At 26.6% G+C, this 19,998-nt stretch overlaps 1 protein-coding gene across 2 annotated transcripts in view; it reads left to right on the top strand.

The window, feature by feature from the left end:
- LOC107453035 (zinc finger SWIM domain-containing protein 5) overlaps positions 1 to 19,098 on the top strand; it is a 102,092-nt gene extending 82,994 nt beyond the window's left edge. For both annotated transcript variants that reach the window (XM_043044991.2, XM_043044990.2), the window contains exons 12-16: positions 1,465 to 1,600; positions 1,978 to 2,135; positions 2,702 to 2,868; positions 3,479 to 3,626; positions 6,869 to 19,098. In XM_043044991.2, coding sequence (XP_042900925.2) covers positions 1,465 to 1,600; positions 1,978 to 2,135; positions 2,702 to 2,868; positions 3,479 to 3,626; positions 6,869 to 7,668 — 1,409 coding nt within the window. In that variant the 3' untranslated portion in view covers positions 7,669 to 19,098. The remainder of the gene's footprint in view (positions 1 to 1,464; positions 1,601 to 1,977; positions 2,136 to 2,701; positions 2,869 to 3,478; positions 3,627 to 6,868) is intronic.
- The last annotated feature ends 900 nt before the right edge of the window (positions 19,099 to 19,998 follow it).

Below are 19,998 nucleotides of genomic sequence, written 5' to 3'. Positions count from 1 at the left end.
ACTATGAGTAGGCTCACTAGAATGCTAAAACTAAGATGTTATATTTTTAGGAAGATTTTGAACACTGATTTAGGACCGGGGCATATATGTCCCATCAGTCTTGACAACTGGAACATACGTGTCCCAGTAGTCTTTAATGAGTAATTTTGTAAAGAAAACCAATGATCACATAGGACTGTTGGGAAAATGTGTTCCCACTATCCAAGACGAGAGGGACACTTATGTCCCGATAATAAAAATGGAAGTAAAACTTTGCCACTTACCAGTTTATTAGAGGTAATCTGCTTCGTAAGTAGCATCTCTGGCCTTAGATTTATAGATCAATCAAAATTTAATCGCAAATAGGCGGTATTTTCCAAAACTAAACTATTTACTTTCGTATAGTATGGAATGAGCTGCTACAACACTTCGAAAAAGCAGAAATTGCATTATGCAAGGTAGTGCCATCTATGTTCTGTGAATGAAAATACCTTCAGAAATATTGGCAGAACTGGTGGGAAAGTCTCCCATTAGACATAGAAGCGTTTCTGTCCCAAAAGATTTTTTGTAAATTTGCTTGGGACGTATGATGTGTCCCGTTAGGCACGAAAGATTTAAACATATAAGTTTTAAATACTGAAAATGACCAAAAAAAAAAAAAAAAATTACTTCTGTATCATTAATGTTAACTGCAATAACTTTTCTATTTTTATATATATGTACATTTAAGTATATATATCATTAGTAATATATGCATTTAAAAAAATATTTTTGAAATTTATCAAATACTAAAGGCTCTTTTTTTTAAAAAAATTATAAATTTAAAAAAAAGTAAAAAAAATCACTTTTGCTAAGCTTTGATTTTTGTTATTGTGTAAGGATAATAAGTTTAATTGCATTTTGTCTTGGGCTTACTCTTATTGAAATATTGGATAAATTAAAAAAAAAAAGGTTCTTTCTTTAACTTTAAAAATTACCAGCATATCCAATTATCAGAATGCCGTTGTAATTTCGCTGTTGATAGTGTTAGTTTATTAGAAGTATTGATAGAGTTTAAAGATATATTGAACAACATTTTTGAATACTCAATAATTTTTATGAACGAAATATTATTTTGAATTATCTGTTTAAAAATATAACTTTTTTTGCTCTTGTAATTTATAATAACTTTAAATATAACTTAAATCTATGCTAAATACAGTGCTTGTAAACATGAGTTATTGTATAGATGCTAACTACTACAGGGCTCATAACAAGAGGGTTAACTGTTGAAAATAACTTTATGGAGCATATTATGATTTTATAAATATGAGATACAGAAAATATTAATAACTTCTTTACATACTTTTAGTATAATTAAAATATTTTTAATATAATGACTATATCCATATCTATTTAAAAATTAAAATAAATTTAAGGAAATATATATTTTTATTATATTAATTAGCTTGCTTTTAATGGTAAATATTATTTTATTTTAACTAGGTGGACCTTTTAGTGGCCTGGGATGTGGTATACATCCTGAAAGCGTTCCAATGCATACCTTTGCTAAATATTTATTTACTGCACTTTTACCATATGATTCAGAATTGGCGTATAATGTTGGTCTTCGAGCAATGAGGTAATTTTTTGCTTTTTTTAATTTTAATACTGATTCTTGGTATTAACTCTTCCTTTTAAATTTATATTTTTCTATTCAATTTTAATGTGCAAATAACTTTCGTATTCAGCTTTTCATTTTTTAAATGTTTTAAGGAACAAATAAAAATATTTTTTGAAACATTTTATTATAAGTTGTTATAGTTATCAAAAGTAATATATTTTTATGTATGAAAAATAAAGCTTTTTTTTTAAATTATGAGAAATTCAATAAAAAGTTTCATTTTATTTATTATGATAATAATAAGAAGTCTGAGAAATATTTTATGCTAGGGATTTTATGTTTTTTGTTTCAAATATTTATGATCAGTATGACTGAATTTCTATAACTTTTATCAGGTTACCCATTCTTGAAGATCATGAAGATTCTGAAGAGGTTGCCATAAATCCCTCTTTGAATCCTTCTGTTCTAAGCCGCTATCCTCGTTGGTTCACTTTGGGACATATAGAAGTTCAACAATGTGCTTTAGCCTCTACCATGCTTTCAGCTGCCAAAAGTAAATAACTTGTTTCAATCTATTCTTTTTTTCAAATATTACTTATTTTTTTTTCAATGTGACCCTTTTTATGAAATTTTTTTTTTGCTGTTTATCTAACCATTTAAGACATTTTTCTTGAAGAAAAGAAAATTCTTACACTGTAAAACATGAATTGTTCAAAATTACTTCTTAAACAGATATAAGTGTGTATTAAAAAATTAATTTGCAGCTTCTTAAAATGAAAATACTATTTACAAACATATTTAAATATATTTCTTCATTGGGATTTAAATGCTAAACATTTTGTAAAATATTAAAATTATTTTAAACATTTAAAAATTTCTACCAGAAATCCTAATAATGAATTTCCATTATTTTATTTTATTTTTTTGTTAAAAAAATGTTAGAAAATTTTAAAAATTTACCGGTTTTTGAATAGTTTAAATCTTTTCATTGTCTTTTTCTAAACTTACGATGATAAATGCTATGTTTATTATTTGAATATGAACAAATAACTGTTGGATTTTTGCAGAAAATATATATAAGTTCGTATGTATTATTATATATTTATTTTACTAAAATAGGTGACGTTGTGAAGCTTCCAACTGTTTTAAAATCAGCTCAACGTAATATTCATAGTTCCTCTCAGCTGTTCAAACTTGCCCAAGATGCATTTCGTATAGCTGTTCCACCTGATGGGGGTGGGAGACATCCTACTCTTTTAGATGCAGCTTTTCAGCTTGGTCTCCAGGTCAGTATTTTTTTTAAATAATATTGTTATTATATTTATGTATGCATATTTATTTTTGTTAAGGTATTTATTGAATCATATTTCTGTATTTCAAAGTTAACTTCATCTGTAGTGAATTTACTCACTCAGTGTTTTGTAATAAGTACTTATTTTTTTAATAAATGAGTATTAACTAAATCTATGTCATCTTTAATTTCAGGTTTATTTTTTGTTTTAAATCATTTATTGTCATTTAAATTTTTTCGTTATTTTTCAAAGAATTTAAAATTTTTAAAGTCCTTACTTTTGAATAAAATAAAAAATCATGTACAATTTATGTTTTCGAATCTTTGTTAGCCGTACAAAAAGGAATGTAGACTTGAACTATCAGCGTTTAATATTTTTTACGAATAGTAAGCAACCATTGCTATGAATACAACAAGTAAATAAGGAATGATAAAAAAAGAAGAATGAAGCAAATAAGTTAATGGCTAGTAATTGAATAGGCTTATTAGTTTATTAAAAAAAAATTAAGAACTTCAAATTTATTATATGGATTCAACAACCATTTGTTTTTGGGAACGAAATTTAAAATATTTTTGAATTATTCATTTATAATTCTGTATTGTAGGTGATGCGAATGACTTTGGCCTCCTTAAACTGGAGGAGGCGAGAGATGGTGAGGTGGTTAGTCACATGTGCCACTGAACTAGGATTAGAAGCTGTTATATCCATCATTCAAAATTGGTATCAACTGTTTTCACCAACTGAAGCTACTGGTAATGTCTCTTACTAAATTTTTAACTGTTTCTGCTAGCAATATTTTTTAATACTAATGCCAACTCTTCAAGCATTTTATATTTTTGGTAAAGACTAAACAATAAAAATGTATTCAACTGGTTGAGTTCTATAGTGAAGAATATACTAATGAATTGTTTTAGCTAATATTGCACATAGGATAATCTTTTAAGATAAGTAAAGGCTAAGTACCCCTTAGTATTGTGTAAAAGAAAAACTTTTTTTTTCTTAGTAAAGCTACATACAAAATTTGTTTCTCTTTTCATTTGTTTAATAACTTTGCTAATTTTAAAATCTATGCTGTAGTTAACTTGTTTTTTCTAACTAATATGTAATATGCGTATTTCTATGTTATAATATATTTGCAGGAAGTTTTATTTACTTACATTATAATTTAAATTTATGATATGTAACTTTATGTATTATGATTTAATGTTAGTTAGTTTACCAGTTTAAGAAAAACTTTGATTATTTTTTATATATATAAATGATACTTTAATAACTATTCAATGTACTGTCGAATTATCAAATCAATTAAGCTACGTCATTGAACCAAAAAAAATTTTTTTTTGCTTCATCCTTGAACTAAGTTTTATAATTGTTATTAGTCTGATTTTGAATATTTTAATGCATTTTTCCTTTTCAGATAATTTTTTTATCTTCATTTGCCTTCATAATTGTTGACTGATTCTTTTTTATTTTCAGAAGTTTAAAATAGTGCATTTTCAATAGTTCTAACTCAACAAACAATAAATATAATGTAAAACAATAATATTTAAAAACAGGAGATATTCTGTGAAAGTTGAAATCTCAAGTATAGGAGAACTCACAATCTTGTGTTATTAGAATTATTACTAAAAATTTGCATATTAAACAATGTATTTATAGTTATGAATATTTTGATTGAAATAATGTATTATTTAGTGTGTTATAAATCTCACAAACCTGAGCTATCAGTAAAAAATTGTGCCATCTCTAACATATTTACTTAATTATTAATAATTCTTTGCACTTTATAAGAAATTTGAAACTCTTTTCACTGTGTCTAGATAACTTCATAATAAGTATCCAACTGTAATTAAAACGAAGGAGAAGTAGATAAATGTTGATCCTATAACAAACTCAAAATGTATTATAGATGTTAGTAATTTATTGGGAACCTAAAATGCTTTTAACAATAATCAAAAAATTCCTCCTGTAATATAGCAACTGAACAGAAGGAAAATGTTGCTAATATAATATGACACAACACTGAGTAATAGATAAAGTACGGTTTTTTTAATTAATTGTTTCTATAATACAGTGGTCTCTCATTATTGTGGCTCTGTTTTTATTGAATCTCTTGTTAATGATCTATATGAAGACATATTTATTTGTTCCTACAATTTCTTGCAGTTATTATTTCTTTTAGTAATTATGATGTTACATGATGAATTTTTGTGTACTTCTACAGATTTCTTTAGTTATTGCAGGAGAAAATGGTTGCTTTCACTATTTTTTGCTGAAAAAAATAGTTGCATTTTTTTCATTATTTTTTGCAGGAAAAGATTGGATAGTATTAGGTTGACAATAGATATAAATTTGTAAATGATTTTAAATGGACATATATTTATTTTTTGTTATTTTATTGCAAAGAAAAGAAACATAAAAAAAAAAAAAAAAAANTAATTTTAAAATCTATGCTGTAGTTAACTTGTTTTTTCTAACTAATATGTAATATGCGTATTTCTATGTTATAATATATTTGCAGGAAGTTTTATTTACTTACATTATAATTTAAATTTATGATATGTAACTTTATGTATTATGATTTAATGTTAGTTAGTTTACCAGTTTAAGAAAAACTTTGATTATTTTTTATATATATAAATGATACTTTAATAACTATTCAATGTACTGTCGAATTATCAAATCAATTAAGCTACGTCATTGAACCAAAAAAAATTTTTTTTTGCTTCATCCTTGAACTAAGTTTTATAATTGTTATTAGTCTGATTTTGAATATTTTAATGCATTTTTCCTTTTCAGATAATTTTTTTATCTTCATTTGCCTTCATAATTGTTGACTGATTCTTTTTTATTTTCAGAAGTTTAAAATAGTGCATTTTCAATAGTTCTAACTCAACAAACAATAAATATAATGTAAAACAATAATATTTAAAAACAGGAGATATTCTGTAAAAGTTGAAATCTCAAGTGTAGGAGAACTCACAATCTTGTGTTATTAGAATTATTACTAAAAATTTGTGTATTAAACAATGTATTTATAGTTATGAATAGTTAGAGTGAGTTTTGATTGAAATAATGTATTATTTAGTGTGTTATAAATCTCACAAACCTAAGCTATCAGTAAAACACGTGCCATCTCTAACATATTTACTTGATTGTTAATAATTTATTTACTTTGCACTTTATAAGAAATTTAAAGCTCTTTTCACTGTGTCTAGATAACTCCGTAATAAGTATCCAGCTGTAAATAAAACGAAGGAAAAGTAGATAATGTTGATCCTATAACAAGTTCAAAATGTATTATAGATGTTAGTAATTTATTGGGAACCTAAAATGCTTTTAATAATAATAATCAAAAAATTCCTCCAGTAATATAACAACTGCAACTGAACAAAAGGAAAATATTACAAATATAATAAGACACAATACTGACTAATAGATGAAGTACGATTTTTTTAATTAATTATTTTTATAATACAGTGGTCTCTCATTATTGTGACTCTTTTTATATTGGATCTCTTGTTAATGATCTGTATGAAGACATATTTATTTGTTGCTACAATTTCTTACAGTTATTATTTCTTTTAGTAATTATGGTGTTACATGGTGAATTTTTGTGTACTTCTGCATATTTCTTTAGTTATTGCAGGAAAAAATGGTTGCTTTCATTATTTTTTGCAGAAAAAGATTGGATGGTATTAGGTTGACAATAGATATAAATTTGTAAATGATTTAAAATAGACATATATTTATTTTTTGCTATTTTATTACAAAAAAAAGAAACATAAAATTTTTTTTTTTAAATTCTCCTTTTCAAAAATTCTTTTATTTTTCTTTATAAATATACCCTTTGCTTATAATTTACTGTATTTAATAAGCATCAATGAATCGGAACTTCAGATAAAATATATCTCGTGAAAATCTGCAATATTGGGAAACTACTGTAATTTAGTTAAATTTTATGTAGAGTTAATTACGACTGATAATTTTGCAGGTCCGGTTGCAACTACTGTTATGTCTCATGCCACTGTAATGCGGCTAAATTTGGACTTTCGACAACAAGAAGAACTAGCAAGTTGTGCTCGTACCTTAGCTCTTCAATGTGCCACTAAGGATCCACCAAACTGTGCTCTCAATGCTCTGACGCTGTGTGAAAGTGAACCTTTTGCTTTTGAAGCAGCATATCAGATAGTTGTGGATGCGGCTACGACTAATGTCATGACCTCATCCCAACTATTCACGGTAGCTCGGTACATGGAACACCGGGGCTACCCTCACCGTGCTTACAAATTGGCTGTTTTGGCCATGAAGGGTGTCCACCTTGCCTATAATCAGGACAATCACCCTGCCATAAATGACATTCATTGGGCGTGTGCTCTTGCCCACTCTCTGGGCAAATCAGAACTGACAAATCTTGTTCCCCTCCTTGTCAAAAATGTGCAATGTGCCACTGTGCTTTCTGACATTCTTAGACGCTGCTCTATGGCTGCTCCAGGTATAGCCACACTGGATGCTAAGCGGCGGTGTATCAAACCTCTCTCTTTGGACAAACCTCCTCTGCGTCAGCTTCTGGAGGCTGCCATATCAGCATATGTGAACACTACGCACTCCCGTCTGACGCACATTAGTCCTCGCCATTATGGTGACTTTATTGAGTTCCTCGGCAAAGCAAGAGAGACGTTCCTACTGGCACAAGACGGACACATCCAGTTCGCTCAACTGGTGGACAATATGAAATCCGCTTACAAAGGAAAGAAAAAGCTCATGCTCCTAGTCAAGGAAAGGTTTGGCTAGCCCATTGTAATATTCTACAGCCTTGTGTGTTTTTGACATGGATACTTTATACTCGGGTTAATGATATTTTCCCATAAAGCTGTGATTTGATGTGTGAGTGACAAGATGGGGAAGACCTGAGGCAGGGCCAGTGTCCCACTATATAATATTGTTCCAGGCGAGCAATAGGAAATTGCCTTCTGTCAGTTACTATGTTGAGAAGTTCTGCAGGACAGGATACAGAGTTATTCAGTAAAATATTCCAAAGGATAATCATTTTAAGATGGCATTTTTTTTTTTCAATTTATTTTATAAATACTCATATTGTTATTTTTTTCTATGTCATTTTTTTGCAACAGTTTTTGATGCTTAAAAAATAGTTAAGCATAAATTATGTTTAAAAATTTTAGTTTCAAGTATCTTAACGCACGCTAAATAAGTTTTTTTTTCTTTTATAATTAGTTGCAAAAACTAGTTAAACTATAATTTTAGGAGCTTTTTATGATACAATGACAAGCCACGAAAGAAGGTTAAAAAAATATGCTTTTTGAATCTTTAAAATCTATTTAACATTGTAATTTTTTACCGACATTTTCAGCTGTGACAGCATAGTGGTGAAGGCACTCGGCTATAATGTGAGACCCCCAATAATTTCCTCAGTAAGAGTTGCTGCAAAATGCTGGCCACATTGCCACCATCATGCTTTTGCAAATTGTGGGACCTTGACCAACAGCTGGTTGTTGCGACAGTGCTTTACTTTACTTTGACGATGTTTCATTGTCATGTTCAGTGTATATTCATGCTTATTTATAGACTTTTTATGTTATTTAAAAGTGAAGTCTTAAAATTGGTTTAATAACTAAAACTAAACATATCCACATTTTACTTTTCATTGTTTCATAATAGGCCCTTCAATTTTCATACATAGTTATTTTGATTAAAATTCAATATATTTTTCTACTATATTCTGTAATGTTTTATTAAGCTACCATAAGGAATTTTTAAAATGTTTAAATGAGTTTTAACTATATTTTGATAGTGGTTTACCCTTTTTTTATTTTTTAATTATATGCATTGTTTGAAAAATAACAAATCTAAATGTTTTGGGGGGATTTAACATATAATATTCCTATCTTTGTATTTATTTTTAAAAATGGTGTAATTTCTTTTCTATGAGAGAATTTTAGATGCATTAAATATTTCTTTTTAAGTGCAAAAGTATGAATTTAATTTTTTTTCTTCAGATTTCTGATTTAATTATGTTTTTAAATTTTTTATGTAATAAATACATTATTTATTAATTACTTACCATGCTTATGCGATTTAAACATTACTTAAAATTCTATATAAAAAATGCCATCTTAAAATGCTGAATCAAAAAGAAGAATTGAATAGATTGAACCTCAATTATGGAATCAGTAAATAAGATTCAGAAAAGCTGCAAAAGCAGAGAAATGTTTAGCCTTGACTTCAGTTTGACAAAATATTTTTTACTCTAATGACAAGGCAGATTTTAAGTTGCATACAAAATGCTAGTTTCTACCTCACTAATATTTTATTTTGTACAAAACAACCATGAATTATGTTGTGGCCAATTTTCCAGTCAATTTAAATGAAAGTACACAAAGCATCGATGCAAATTGACACTGTACATGCACAAATATCTTTCTCTTATGTGTATTTTGAATTTTTCTACTTAAAAATTAATAAAGAAAACTACTAGCTATTAATTTTATTAAAGATGTTCTTCGAGGCCTCTGTTCTCATCTGAAATAATGCTTTTTAATACATTAGATGTTAATTTTATAACTGTTGTGAATTTGTAACTGTTAGGTTAAATTTTGTTCACCTTAAGTCAGTGCTAATTAAAGTAATGGCACAAAATATTAAAATAATAAAACGCTAAATTTTTGAGAAAATAAAAGTGTTTTTAATATAATTTTATGATATTTAAAAAGTGACCGTTTTTTTAACTATTCTATTTTTACTCCTCTTTGAACTAAAACTCATAAAAATGTGCAAAAGTTGTAAACCATTCCTAGGCTTTATTGATTTTCATCGTATTTAAAAACCTTTCCAAATTCACAATCTTTCAAAAAAAATTTAATATTTTTTTAAAACTATTTTTTTTTTCTTTACTTTTTAAGACTAGATAGTATATAATACATTTGTAAAGAATATATCTTGGGCTTCGAGATTTTGACAGTTTTGTTTTGTTGTAATACAAATAGATGAAATCTGCTGTTAGATTTCCCCATCTCTCTTCACACCAAACATTAGAGTCTCCTCAGTCACATGCTCCCTCTTTTTTGCCGATTTTGGAAGTGAGAGAAGGGCATTGCGTGAAATTTGAGACTAGTTCCTTTTCTGGTAGATTCGTGTTTTCGTACTTATACAGGTAATCGAGGAAATTGAAAAGCTTCAAAAGCATTGTGATTAATTGAAGTCTAGTAAATTGAATTATTTTTCGGCAATACTTTAATTAAAAATTATTTCAAAATTCCAATTTTTTAATTTGTATAAACTGAACAAAATTGTTTACATTTTTACAAAATTAAGAACATTTTAATTTGTGAATGTTTTTTAAAACTGTAAAAATTTATCTTTTAATCAAATTTATAATAATAAGACTCAATAATTTTCAGAAAATCTTAATTGAAATCTATAAAAAAGGTGTTTAAATTTTAATCTCACTTATATTTTGTAATTATACAACATTTAATAAAATCATTGATATCTTTTCCGGTGTTTCCAATTTTTGAAACTATTTAAAATAAATAATTTTAGACCTTTCGAAAAAAATTTGAAAAAATCTGCTTAACTCTTTGAAACTTTCCAATTTAATTTCAACTTTCCACTTATGCTTTAATTAAACAGCTTTAATACTACTGCTTGCATTCTCAATTTTTTCATATATTATTGCAACTAAAAAATAGCAGATTCAATTTTGAAAAGATATGATGATTTCATAAACAAAAACTTTGTCAAAAAATGTTGCCCAATTTATTTAATAGCTATGCAATAATCTTTCATAAATCCTTTTTTCTGTAAGAAAATGTTTTTTATTAACTAAATAAATACAAAGCAAGTTGTCGGAGTTAAAATATATTGAAGTTATTCTTTCACAAGCATTATACGGAGTAAAAATATACAACATAAATAAATGAAGAAATGATGTTGCCAAAACTTTAGCATTAAAATATTAAAAATGATGTATTAATAATGAATAATTCTATATAATTACTATGTAATAATTTAAGTTGTGTTCCTAATTGTTTATATTTACTTGATAGATAGTTTTAAAAGCAATAATTTGGAGTTTAGAAGGAATAAAATGGAATGATTGGCATTTATATGATATTTTAAGGGGAAAATGGCTTTTCTAAAAGTTCTTTTTTATAGTAATTAAAATAAATGTAATTCCAGAAAGGGATAAATTAATTTACCCATGAAATTTTTAAGGTCCTCTTTTAATAAATTTTTTGTACAACCAACTGCAGCATAGTGAACAATAATATTTTAAAATTTTTGACTTTAAAATTTCCGCATCAATTTTCTTATGAAATACAAGGAGTGGACAACGGAATGGTAGAAATTTTTTTCTCGACTGGCGCTCCAGTCAAATAGTTTCATTCTGAGAACAAACATTTTCACTTCCATTCAACATACATTTCTCCTCTTAATTAAATTGTGCTTCTTGGCTAAAGAGCTTCATAGAACATCTTTAATAAATTATTCTTATTTCAACATTATTTTCATTAAATCACGTTTTTTTAAAATTTTAATATTTCTTAGACAATTTTCAATTATTTTTCCTCTAAATAAATTACAGGGGAAGTTATTTCCATACAAATGTTTCCAAAAATGCATAATCAAAATTAATTCTATATTTCTTTAAATCTTTCTTGTGTACCTTTTAATAAGTTGTTACACAAAAAAGATATATAAAAAAAAATGTAATCAAAGATATAAAATATTATTTGTATGAAGTAAGTGTCATTTTGTATTTGCAATGAAAGTCCATAGTTTTAATCAGACTATGTTTGTATATTTTTTGTAAATGTTTGTCTATTTGTAAATAGTAGGTTGTGTATTTGCATTAGGACCAAGCATAATAATGCAAGCTTAGATTTATATATTGAAGCGAAAAAAATATGCTATTAGAAATCTAAACGTTTTGCTTTCAGATTATTTTGTTAAATTTTATTTAAACTTTTCTTTGGTAAAAATTAAAATCACATTTTTATGTCTGCACTATTATATGAAATATATTTATATTTGGTTAAGATTCATTTCAAAAATATTGTTAAGTTTTTACCCTTTGTTGAGCATAAATATTTCAAACAATTTCATATACTAATGATACAGAATGAACAAAAGGTATTTTGTTTGATTTTGATAAGTATATGATTATCATAGAATTAGTATTACTGTAGCTAGTACACTTTATTTTTATTGTAATCAAATTATCATTTCTACTTGCTTTTAGAAATTTTGACATTTAATTTTAATCACTAAAGCATGTATTAAAACCATTAAAAAAATATTTATTTAATCGAATTAAAAAAAAAATTAGTTTTCTGAATTTATTGATTTTATAGGTATTAATTTGATTCCTATTCAGTACAATATAATAATTACTTAATATAACTTGAAAAATTTGTTTAATAAAATCATTACTCTTAGAGATATCATTATAATTAGATATGAATTTCATTAAAAAGCAACATTTTTTTTAAAGCATACAAACTGTATGTTAACTAAGTTTATTGATCTTATAGAAATTTATATTATTTAGTTATATATTTAAAAAATATCATTTAATCAAATTCAATTAATAAAAATTATAAAAAAATATTCCATAAAATGCCTAAATGTTTCTTAATTGAATCATAAAAACATTTTTAAAATTTTGTGAAATGTTTCAATTTTTGTACAATCTAGAGGTATGTGAGTCCTAAAAGTGAGTCGTATCTTTTTAACAGAGTGATACATTTTTGGAATCTTTTATTAATTGATATTTCTGTGGATATCAAAAGAGTTATCATAAATAATTGTTGCCACTTTATTCTGCATAATTGTTTTGTTTTATTTATTTGTTTTTTAGCCGTTGTTCATTCTGTATCAGAAAGTTATTAGTAAAATAGTTATCTAATTTTATCCATTTCCTAAATACTTGTTTAATTAAATGATTTCTTTCTTAGAAAAAGTTAGCCCTTTTTATATAGTTACCGGTGATAAAATGTTGACTTGGTTGCATTTTTATTCCCTTGAATTAGATATTTATAAACTTATGTGCGACATTTTAATTCTTGACACTGATAAAATTATCATAGATCATTTTTTCGTGTGTATTTTATATCTGTGAAAAAATGTATTTTTTGTGTAAGTAAAGAAAGTTTATAATTATTTATTCTAGTATTCACATTGTGTTTGCTAAATTTCTTTTAAAACGTTAAATTGCGATGTAGTGAATGAACTTCGTAATAATAATGGATACATTTCCCAGCCTATGATGATTTTTTTTTTTGATTTGCAGATACTGTATCTACAAATCTTTTGCCTGCAAAGTAAATATTATTTTCCAGATACTATAAATAAAAAAAATTCAGATAAAGTGACCTATGAATAAAATGTGTTTGTCAAAATAATGAATTTCTGTTACGATTTTAGTCTTTTCAATCAAACTATATGACAATATGAATCGACATGTGAAAATTTGTACTTTTTAATTATGACGTGTATGAATCGACATGTGAAAATTTGTACTTTCTAATTATGACGTGCTTGCTGCTACAGCTTTTTGCGTGATGGTATACTCACCACTTTTTTTTTCCTCTTTTTTTTTAAATAAAAAGTTACAAGCATATAAAGCCTTTTGAATCTAACTTATGCAAAACTTTAAAGTTAGATGAAGCCTTTTTATAGATTATACAGTACTTACAAATAACCTTTTATTCATATAAATAAAGTACTTCCAAATAATGTAAACGTATTTATTTTATTTGCTACTGTTTAAAAACTAAATAATAATGCACTTGTTCTATGCTAAATGTACCTTAAAATTGTCAATAATCATGCAATTCAGCAAAATAATTGCATTCTATATCTATGCAATTTTTTAAGATTGTGTGGTGCCTTTTTCTCCCAATCTCCATTGTCAAAATGTCATAGTAACTGCCTTTATACCAGAATGGTGGAATTTTATTTCACTAATTATACCACTTCAATAGCAGGAAAGGGCACCATTCACAATCAGCAATAAACTAGAGCAATAACAAACAAGAGAATTGAAACCAAAATATTCCATCTCTTGTGCTCTACAAAAACCTGTTTGCTATATTTTTACCAAGAATTTTTTATGCATTTTTTATACTTCCCACATAGCAAATATATCTTTTAAGCTTAGTACAAAATATTTTCTAGCATTCATGTATTTCTCAATAATATTGGCACATTTGATGCTGAGTGGTTAACAAATTCAGGTACAATCATTCAATAATTGAATTGTCTCATCTAGCATAAACTTGCTTTGCAACTATGCCCTCTCAATTGCATGAAGGGGGGAAATCATTCACTTGTAAATTAGCCCTATTTCTGATATTTGAATTGAGGGAAAACAAATCATTCGTATCAGATATTGAAATTGTAATAAGTTTACTTAATTACTGATTTATGGTTAGTTATTACTGATTACTTAATTACTGATTATGGTTAGTTCAAAAATGTTTCACATAGGCATTGTTTTTCATTAAATAACTAGAAGGCTCTGCCCCTTGTTCGCTAACCCCCAATAATTACTATGCAATAATTTTTTTGTTTGCTGCCAGTGTTATCATGAAACAGTTTATTCTACAAAAGTTTGAACTATTCAATTATGTATGTGCTAATAAGAATTATGTTTGCATTGGCTTCCCATGTGAAAACATTTCTCTTAGTATTCCATTAAGATCTATTAGTGAGCGTGTTACCATTAAGACCTATTAGTGAGCATGATTCCATTAAAATCTATTAGTGAGCATAAATAATTTTGCTCAGTTATCATTATTTAAAATAACATTTGAAATCAAAGGTTTATTGTTATAACTAATTTGGCGAGTTCACAACAGTCATTTAATATTTTTTCTTAACCAAACCGGCTGATATATGAAATACAATTTGTGTTTGCATCATCACACTGTGCATGAAACTGATGGTTAAGTTCTAAATCATTTAACAAATCTCTTTAATGGTAATTCATAATAGCATATTGATGTAATTTACATAAAAAGTTAATACAAATTGTAAAAATGTTAATAAGTCTTGATGGCGATTCAAATAAGTTTTTCTTAAAATGTAGTGTAATAAGGTAATATTACCATGGTGTTATAAAAAAACAACTCTTTTAGTTTTTAACTCTTAATTTAGAAAGCAATCAAAAACTTAATAATAGCAGGGTAGAAAAAGAAATATTACAGATAATTACTGTTAAATTAGGGATACAAAAGTATTTTATAGGAAAATAGTACCTTAATAACTTTTATTAATTTTATGCTAAAGACAAAAATAAAAAAAATATGGAAGTCAGTGAGGGAAAAGTACATCTTATCATGTAAATTTTCCAGGCCAATCAAAACGTCTACAAAGCAGATTGATTACAATATGCTACAACTTTATTTTTATTATATATAAAGGGGAAAACAAATTTGTTGTGTGGGCAACCAGGTCTAACAACCTTAAACTGAAATTACAACTAACATTTAAAGAGCTAAGCTATACATATCACTTAATAATCATATGAGATATGATTAATGAACCACTTATTATTAACTGTTTAATAATAAACAGTATTGAATAGTCAGATTTTTGTCTTAAGTGGAGAGTAGGTTTGAATGCTTGAAAACATGTAAATTGTTTTTATGAATTGTGATAGTCTAAATACGCTATTTGTTTAAAATCTTTTGCTTTTTATTACATTGATTTGTGGAATGTAAAATTCGATACATCTGCATAAAAGTTTTTTGTCTTAAAATTGTTTTTTCGTGGAATGATATAGAGAAAAACAAATTCTGTAGGCCATCGCTTATCCTAAACTGAAATGATGGTTCACTAATTAATTAAATTAATGAATTAGTTAAACTACTAAGTTATTGTGATTCAACTAATTTAAATAAAAATTTTCCTTTTAATCATTACTTGTTTATTATCAAAACAAAAAAATTGTGGGCAACCTTGTCCTATATTCAACTGCATTTGAAGTTACAGCGTTAAAAGATTTGTTGTTCAATAAATGATCAGTTTCATGTACTATATTCGTTAAACTACTTAATTTATTAAGTAGTTTAACGAATTCGGGCTTAAGTTTTTCTACTAAATTGGAGCACAGATAATCTTAATTTTAGGAATAATATAGAAAACTTGTTTTGCTGTACAAATTAAGTTTAAAGATCTGCAATTAAAGGATTTTATTTGAAAGTCAAGCAAAACAATTAAGTTTCTTAATAAACACAAATATATTTAAGCGACATGGAATAAATTTTTTAAAACTCCATATGGGGAAAAAGTTAGTATAGTGCTGTCACAATTCGATTGGGAGTGGCATAGTTGCTATTTTCTGTTGTCTTTCTATTAGTCATTTTTAGTTGCTACCTCATTTTATATGTTTTTATATTTAATATTTATATTCTTATGAATAACAAGTGAATGAATTTATTATGAATCATATGAAATAATCATTAAACTCTTATTGTACATAAAACAAACAAACAAAAATTTTTTTTATTTGTTTTATTGACATTTAGATTCATTTTAATTTACTGAAAAAAATAATAGTATATTTTTAGATATTTTTTTAAAGCTTTTTTAATGTAGCAGTGTCCTTTCTTTTCAATAAAAATATTTTTTTTAATGTTTTGTTACATATGTTAAGCCATGTGCAAAGCTATAATCTTCAGTTGAAGCTGTTAAAATAGTGCTTTGTTTCCTGTTATTCAGAAATTAATAAAATATATTATTTCATTTCCCTGACAATAATTTTTATTTTTCAAAAATTTCTGTTATATATATATTTATAAATGAAACTAAATACTTAATTATACTTTAACGCATGTATGTTCAAATTAAGAAAGAAAAAAAACATTATTGTATATAGAGCTCAATTTTTTGATATCATGATAAGGAAAATAACATTTAATTGTATTTATTGGTTTATGTGTATTTTAAAACTAATAGTTAAAAAAGTTGAGAAAGTGAAAAATATTTTCTCTAGAATAAGATTTTTGATAACAAGAAACTGTGATTATTTGTTACTTTTTTCTGTTAAATTGTGAATGTATTAATTTAAGTGATTCTTATTTTGTCCAATCCGACATAAATTTTTTTTTAAAAAAACTGTAATTCCAAAGTATAAATCAATTGAGAGTGTCACAAGGACAGGACAAATTAGTGAAAGACTTCTTATCACTCATTTGAAGGAATAAAAACACGATTTTTTGTGACTTATGTGTTAGTCCTTCCACTCATATCAACTAATATTGTGCAAGTCCAGTGCTATGTATATAATGTGAAGTACTCTATGCAATGAGACTGCGTCATCCATATAAATATGTTTTATAGAAATGAAGTCAGCCAACATCTTCATTGAGTTCCCTTACAAATTTGTTAGCGTTTATTATCAAGGATTGCAATGCTTCTCTTGGTTGATATTGGTTTTATGTATATTTTATTTCAATTTTTATAAATCATTTAAACAAATTGATGTATGTTAATGAATATGATTATGCACCAGTATTGCTTTGGCGATATTGACGCTTGTACAGAAAGTACCATACATGGAAGCTGTCTGACGAAATGCAACATCTTTACTGACCTATTTATTCTTTTCATAATTTTTTTCACATTTCATATTTCTTTTTTTTTTTATTACTCTTGTTTATTGCAGTGTACGCTCTAAAGTCTAAATCTTTTTTTTTCGAGCTTTCGGATGATACGCCTGTGAATGTGAATAAAATTAGTATCTAGTTATAGTAAAGTGGCAATGCATTATGAAATAAGACATCTTACAGCATCACCTCGAAGATAACTGTGAAGTTAGTTTTATCTTTAAATTATTTGAAATAATGGGCGAACTAAATTATTAAGCTGTAGAGCATTATTTAGTTAGTAAAAATATACTTTTTATAATTATTAACGCATTTTTAGAGCGTTCGAAACGTATATTTGTTAGTTTGGAATTTCCTACACAGTAAATTGACAACAACATCTAATGTATAAATGTATCTAAGACAACAACAACAACAACAAAATAGTTATCCCAAGATATCTTTTTCTTTTCTTTCAGTGTACAAAATGTAAGAGAAGATTTAATTTTAAGAAGAAAAAGGTATCTTGTCTTAACTTGCTGTTTTTCTATCATCTTAAGATTGGTTTGTTATGTTACAGTATAGGCAACACTTGTACATTGAAAGTTTTCTTTCTTAAAAAGAAAATTAATAACAGCATCATTAATGTCCACACACCATTTGTACTAAATTGATGATTCTCTATAATTATACATTTTTTGATTTATCTCACACTGTTTTTGAAATAGGAGTTATAACTCCCTAGTTTTCAACTAGGTGGTGCTTTAAGCTGTCTCCTCTTTTAGTGCATAACCATAAATTATTCTTATACGCCACTTAACTGTAATGGAGATGCTATTCAAAAGTTACAGGGGGGTAACGAACTTCAATGGGTACAAAATTAAAGTAACGTAACAAATATTGTAGTATTAGTGATTATATTATCAAAGCAGTGATTTCTTTTAAAATAATTCTCAAAGATGCACATGCATGTTTTCTTAATTTTATTTATTATCTAACAACCTAAATATCTTCTTAAAGCTCCCTGAAACTTACTATAATTATGAAGGATATGATATCTTCAGCAATAATTTACTATAGTAGCAATTTCAAAAATTCACATTCGCTATGCAAAATTGTATTTTCTATAAATTTCTATATCCTATTTTTATTTTTATGAAGCTGTTTTAAATAAAAATACATTTGATAAACTCTGAGGATTTAAGAAATTTTGAAGAGATTTTTTCGAAGCTATTTATAGAAATAATTTTTAAACCTACATACAAGAAGCAATACACGCTAATAACATAATACATTCAATAATGTTAGCAAAATTAATTGAAAAAAATTTTTTTTTTAATTTGAAAACTGTGTTGCTAATATCAACCAAGAAAACCGGGTAATCCATGTTTATTTGTAAATTGTTTGTACAATTGTTTATTTGTCCTTCATTGTTCATATTTTACATATGTATAATTGTTGATCACTTTTTCAAAAGTCCCACCTTATGTTGTGTGTGTTTTTTGTTATGATATTTAATTCTATTTATTCTGGAAACATGTTATTTAATGTCCTATTTCATTAAAAAAAGAAAGAAAATACTTGTAACTAAAATAAAGGCCAGTTTTAGTGTTATGAGTCTATAATTTATACAAACTTATACATTTCTTCTGCGTTTCATGAATTTCTTCTATTTAAGACCACTCTTTATACAGGTAATTTTCTACACACCTTCCTGTACTTGATAAATATATTAGGTGTTTCGTAACGTCCACCTTAAACAAATATTTTTAGAATCTGAATGCAAAAACAATAACGAAATATTTACTTTGAGGTTGCATATTTACTTTGAGGTTAAATGAAAAAGTGCTATTGTACAATTAAAATCTACTCTAACTGGCATTTTTGCAGATATGGTAAAGGGGTAATTACATTTCCCTACCATGAAGCTTTCAAGTTATTTATTATTGCCCATACGGAAAGGAATACATTGTAAATACTGCATCGTATTTTCGGTTAACTAATGAAGTGTGACATACCATTTCGAAAATTAATTGCAAAGCCTTAGGATAAATATTCTAATTATCATATTAGCAATAATTACATGTATCGGCATATTAATAATTACATGTATTATCATTTGTAAATATATGGAATATATCCCATTATAGATAATGCTTTTTTTCCCAAAAGATAAAAATTTCAGTATCTGAAGAGCAGTTTATTTTGAAGCACATGTTAATTTTTTTTTTTTTTAACGGCAGGCACTGAACTTGCGTTCTTTGCCTAGGAAGATGCCAGAGTTGTTACTCATTTAACGTTACCCAGTGGGTGGGCACCTGTGAACCTAAGTCACGGAGGCGAGCAACATTACCCACGCCACACTGCCACATACCCGTTTATAGGGTGGGCCACATTCACACAATAGAGAACATACACAGAGAGAAACATCCATGCCCTGAGCGGGATTCGAACCCGCAACCATTGGCTTCACAGTCAGGCACGTTGACCGCTCGGTCACCTGGCCGGCTGT

Source organism: Parasteatoda tepidariorum, chromosome 4, assembly GCF_043381705.1.
Source record: "Parasteatoda tepidariorum isolate YZ-2023 chromosome 4, CAS_Ptep_4.0, whole genome shotgun sequence".
In the NCBI taxonomy this organism is placed as follows: Eukaryota; Metazoa; Arthropoda; class Arachnida; order Araneae; family Theridiidae; genus Parasteatoda; species Parasteatoda tepidariorum.
Note: the sequence above shows the minus strand (reverse complement) of the source record. Positions and strands in the feature narration are given on the sequence as shown.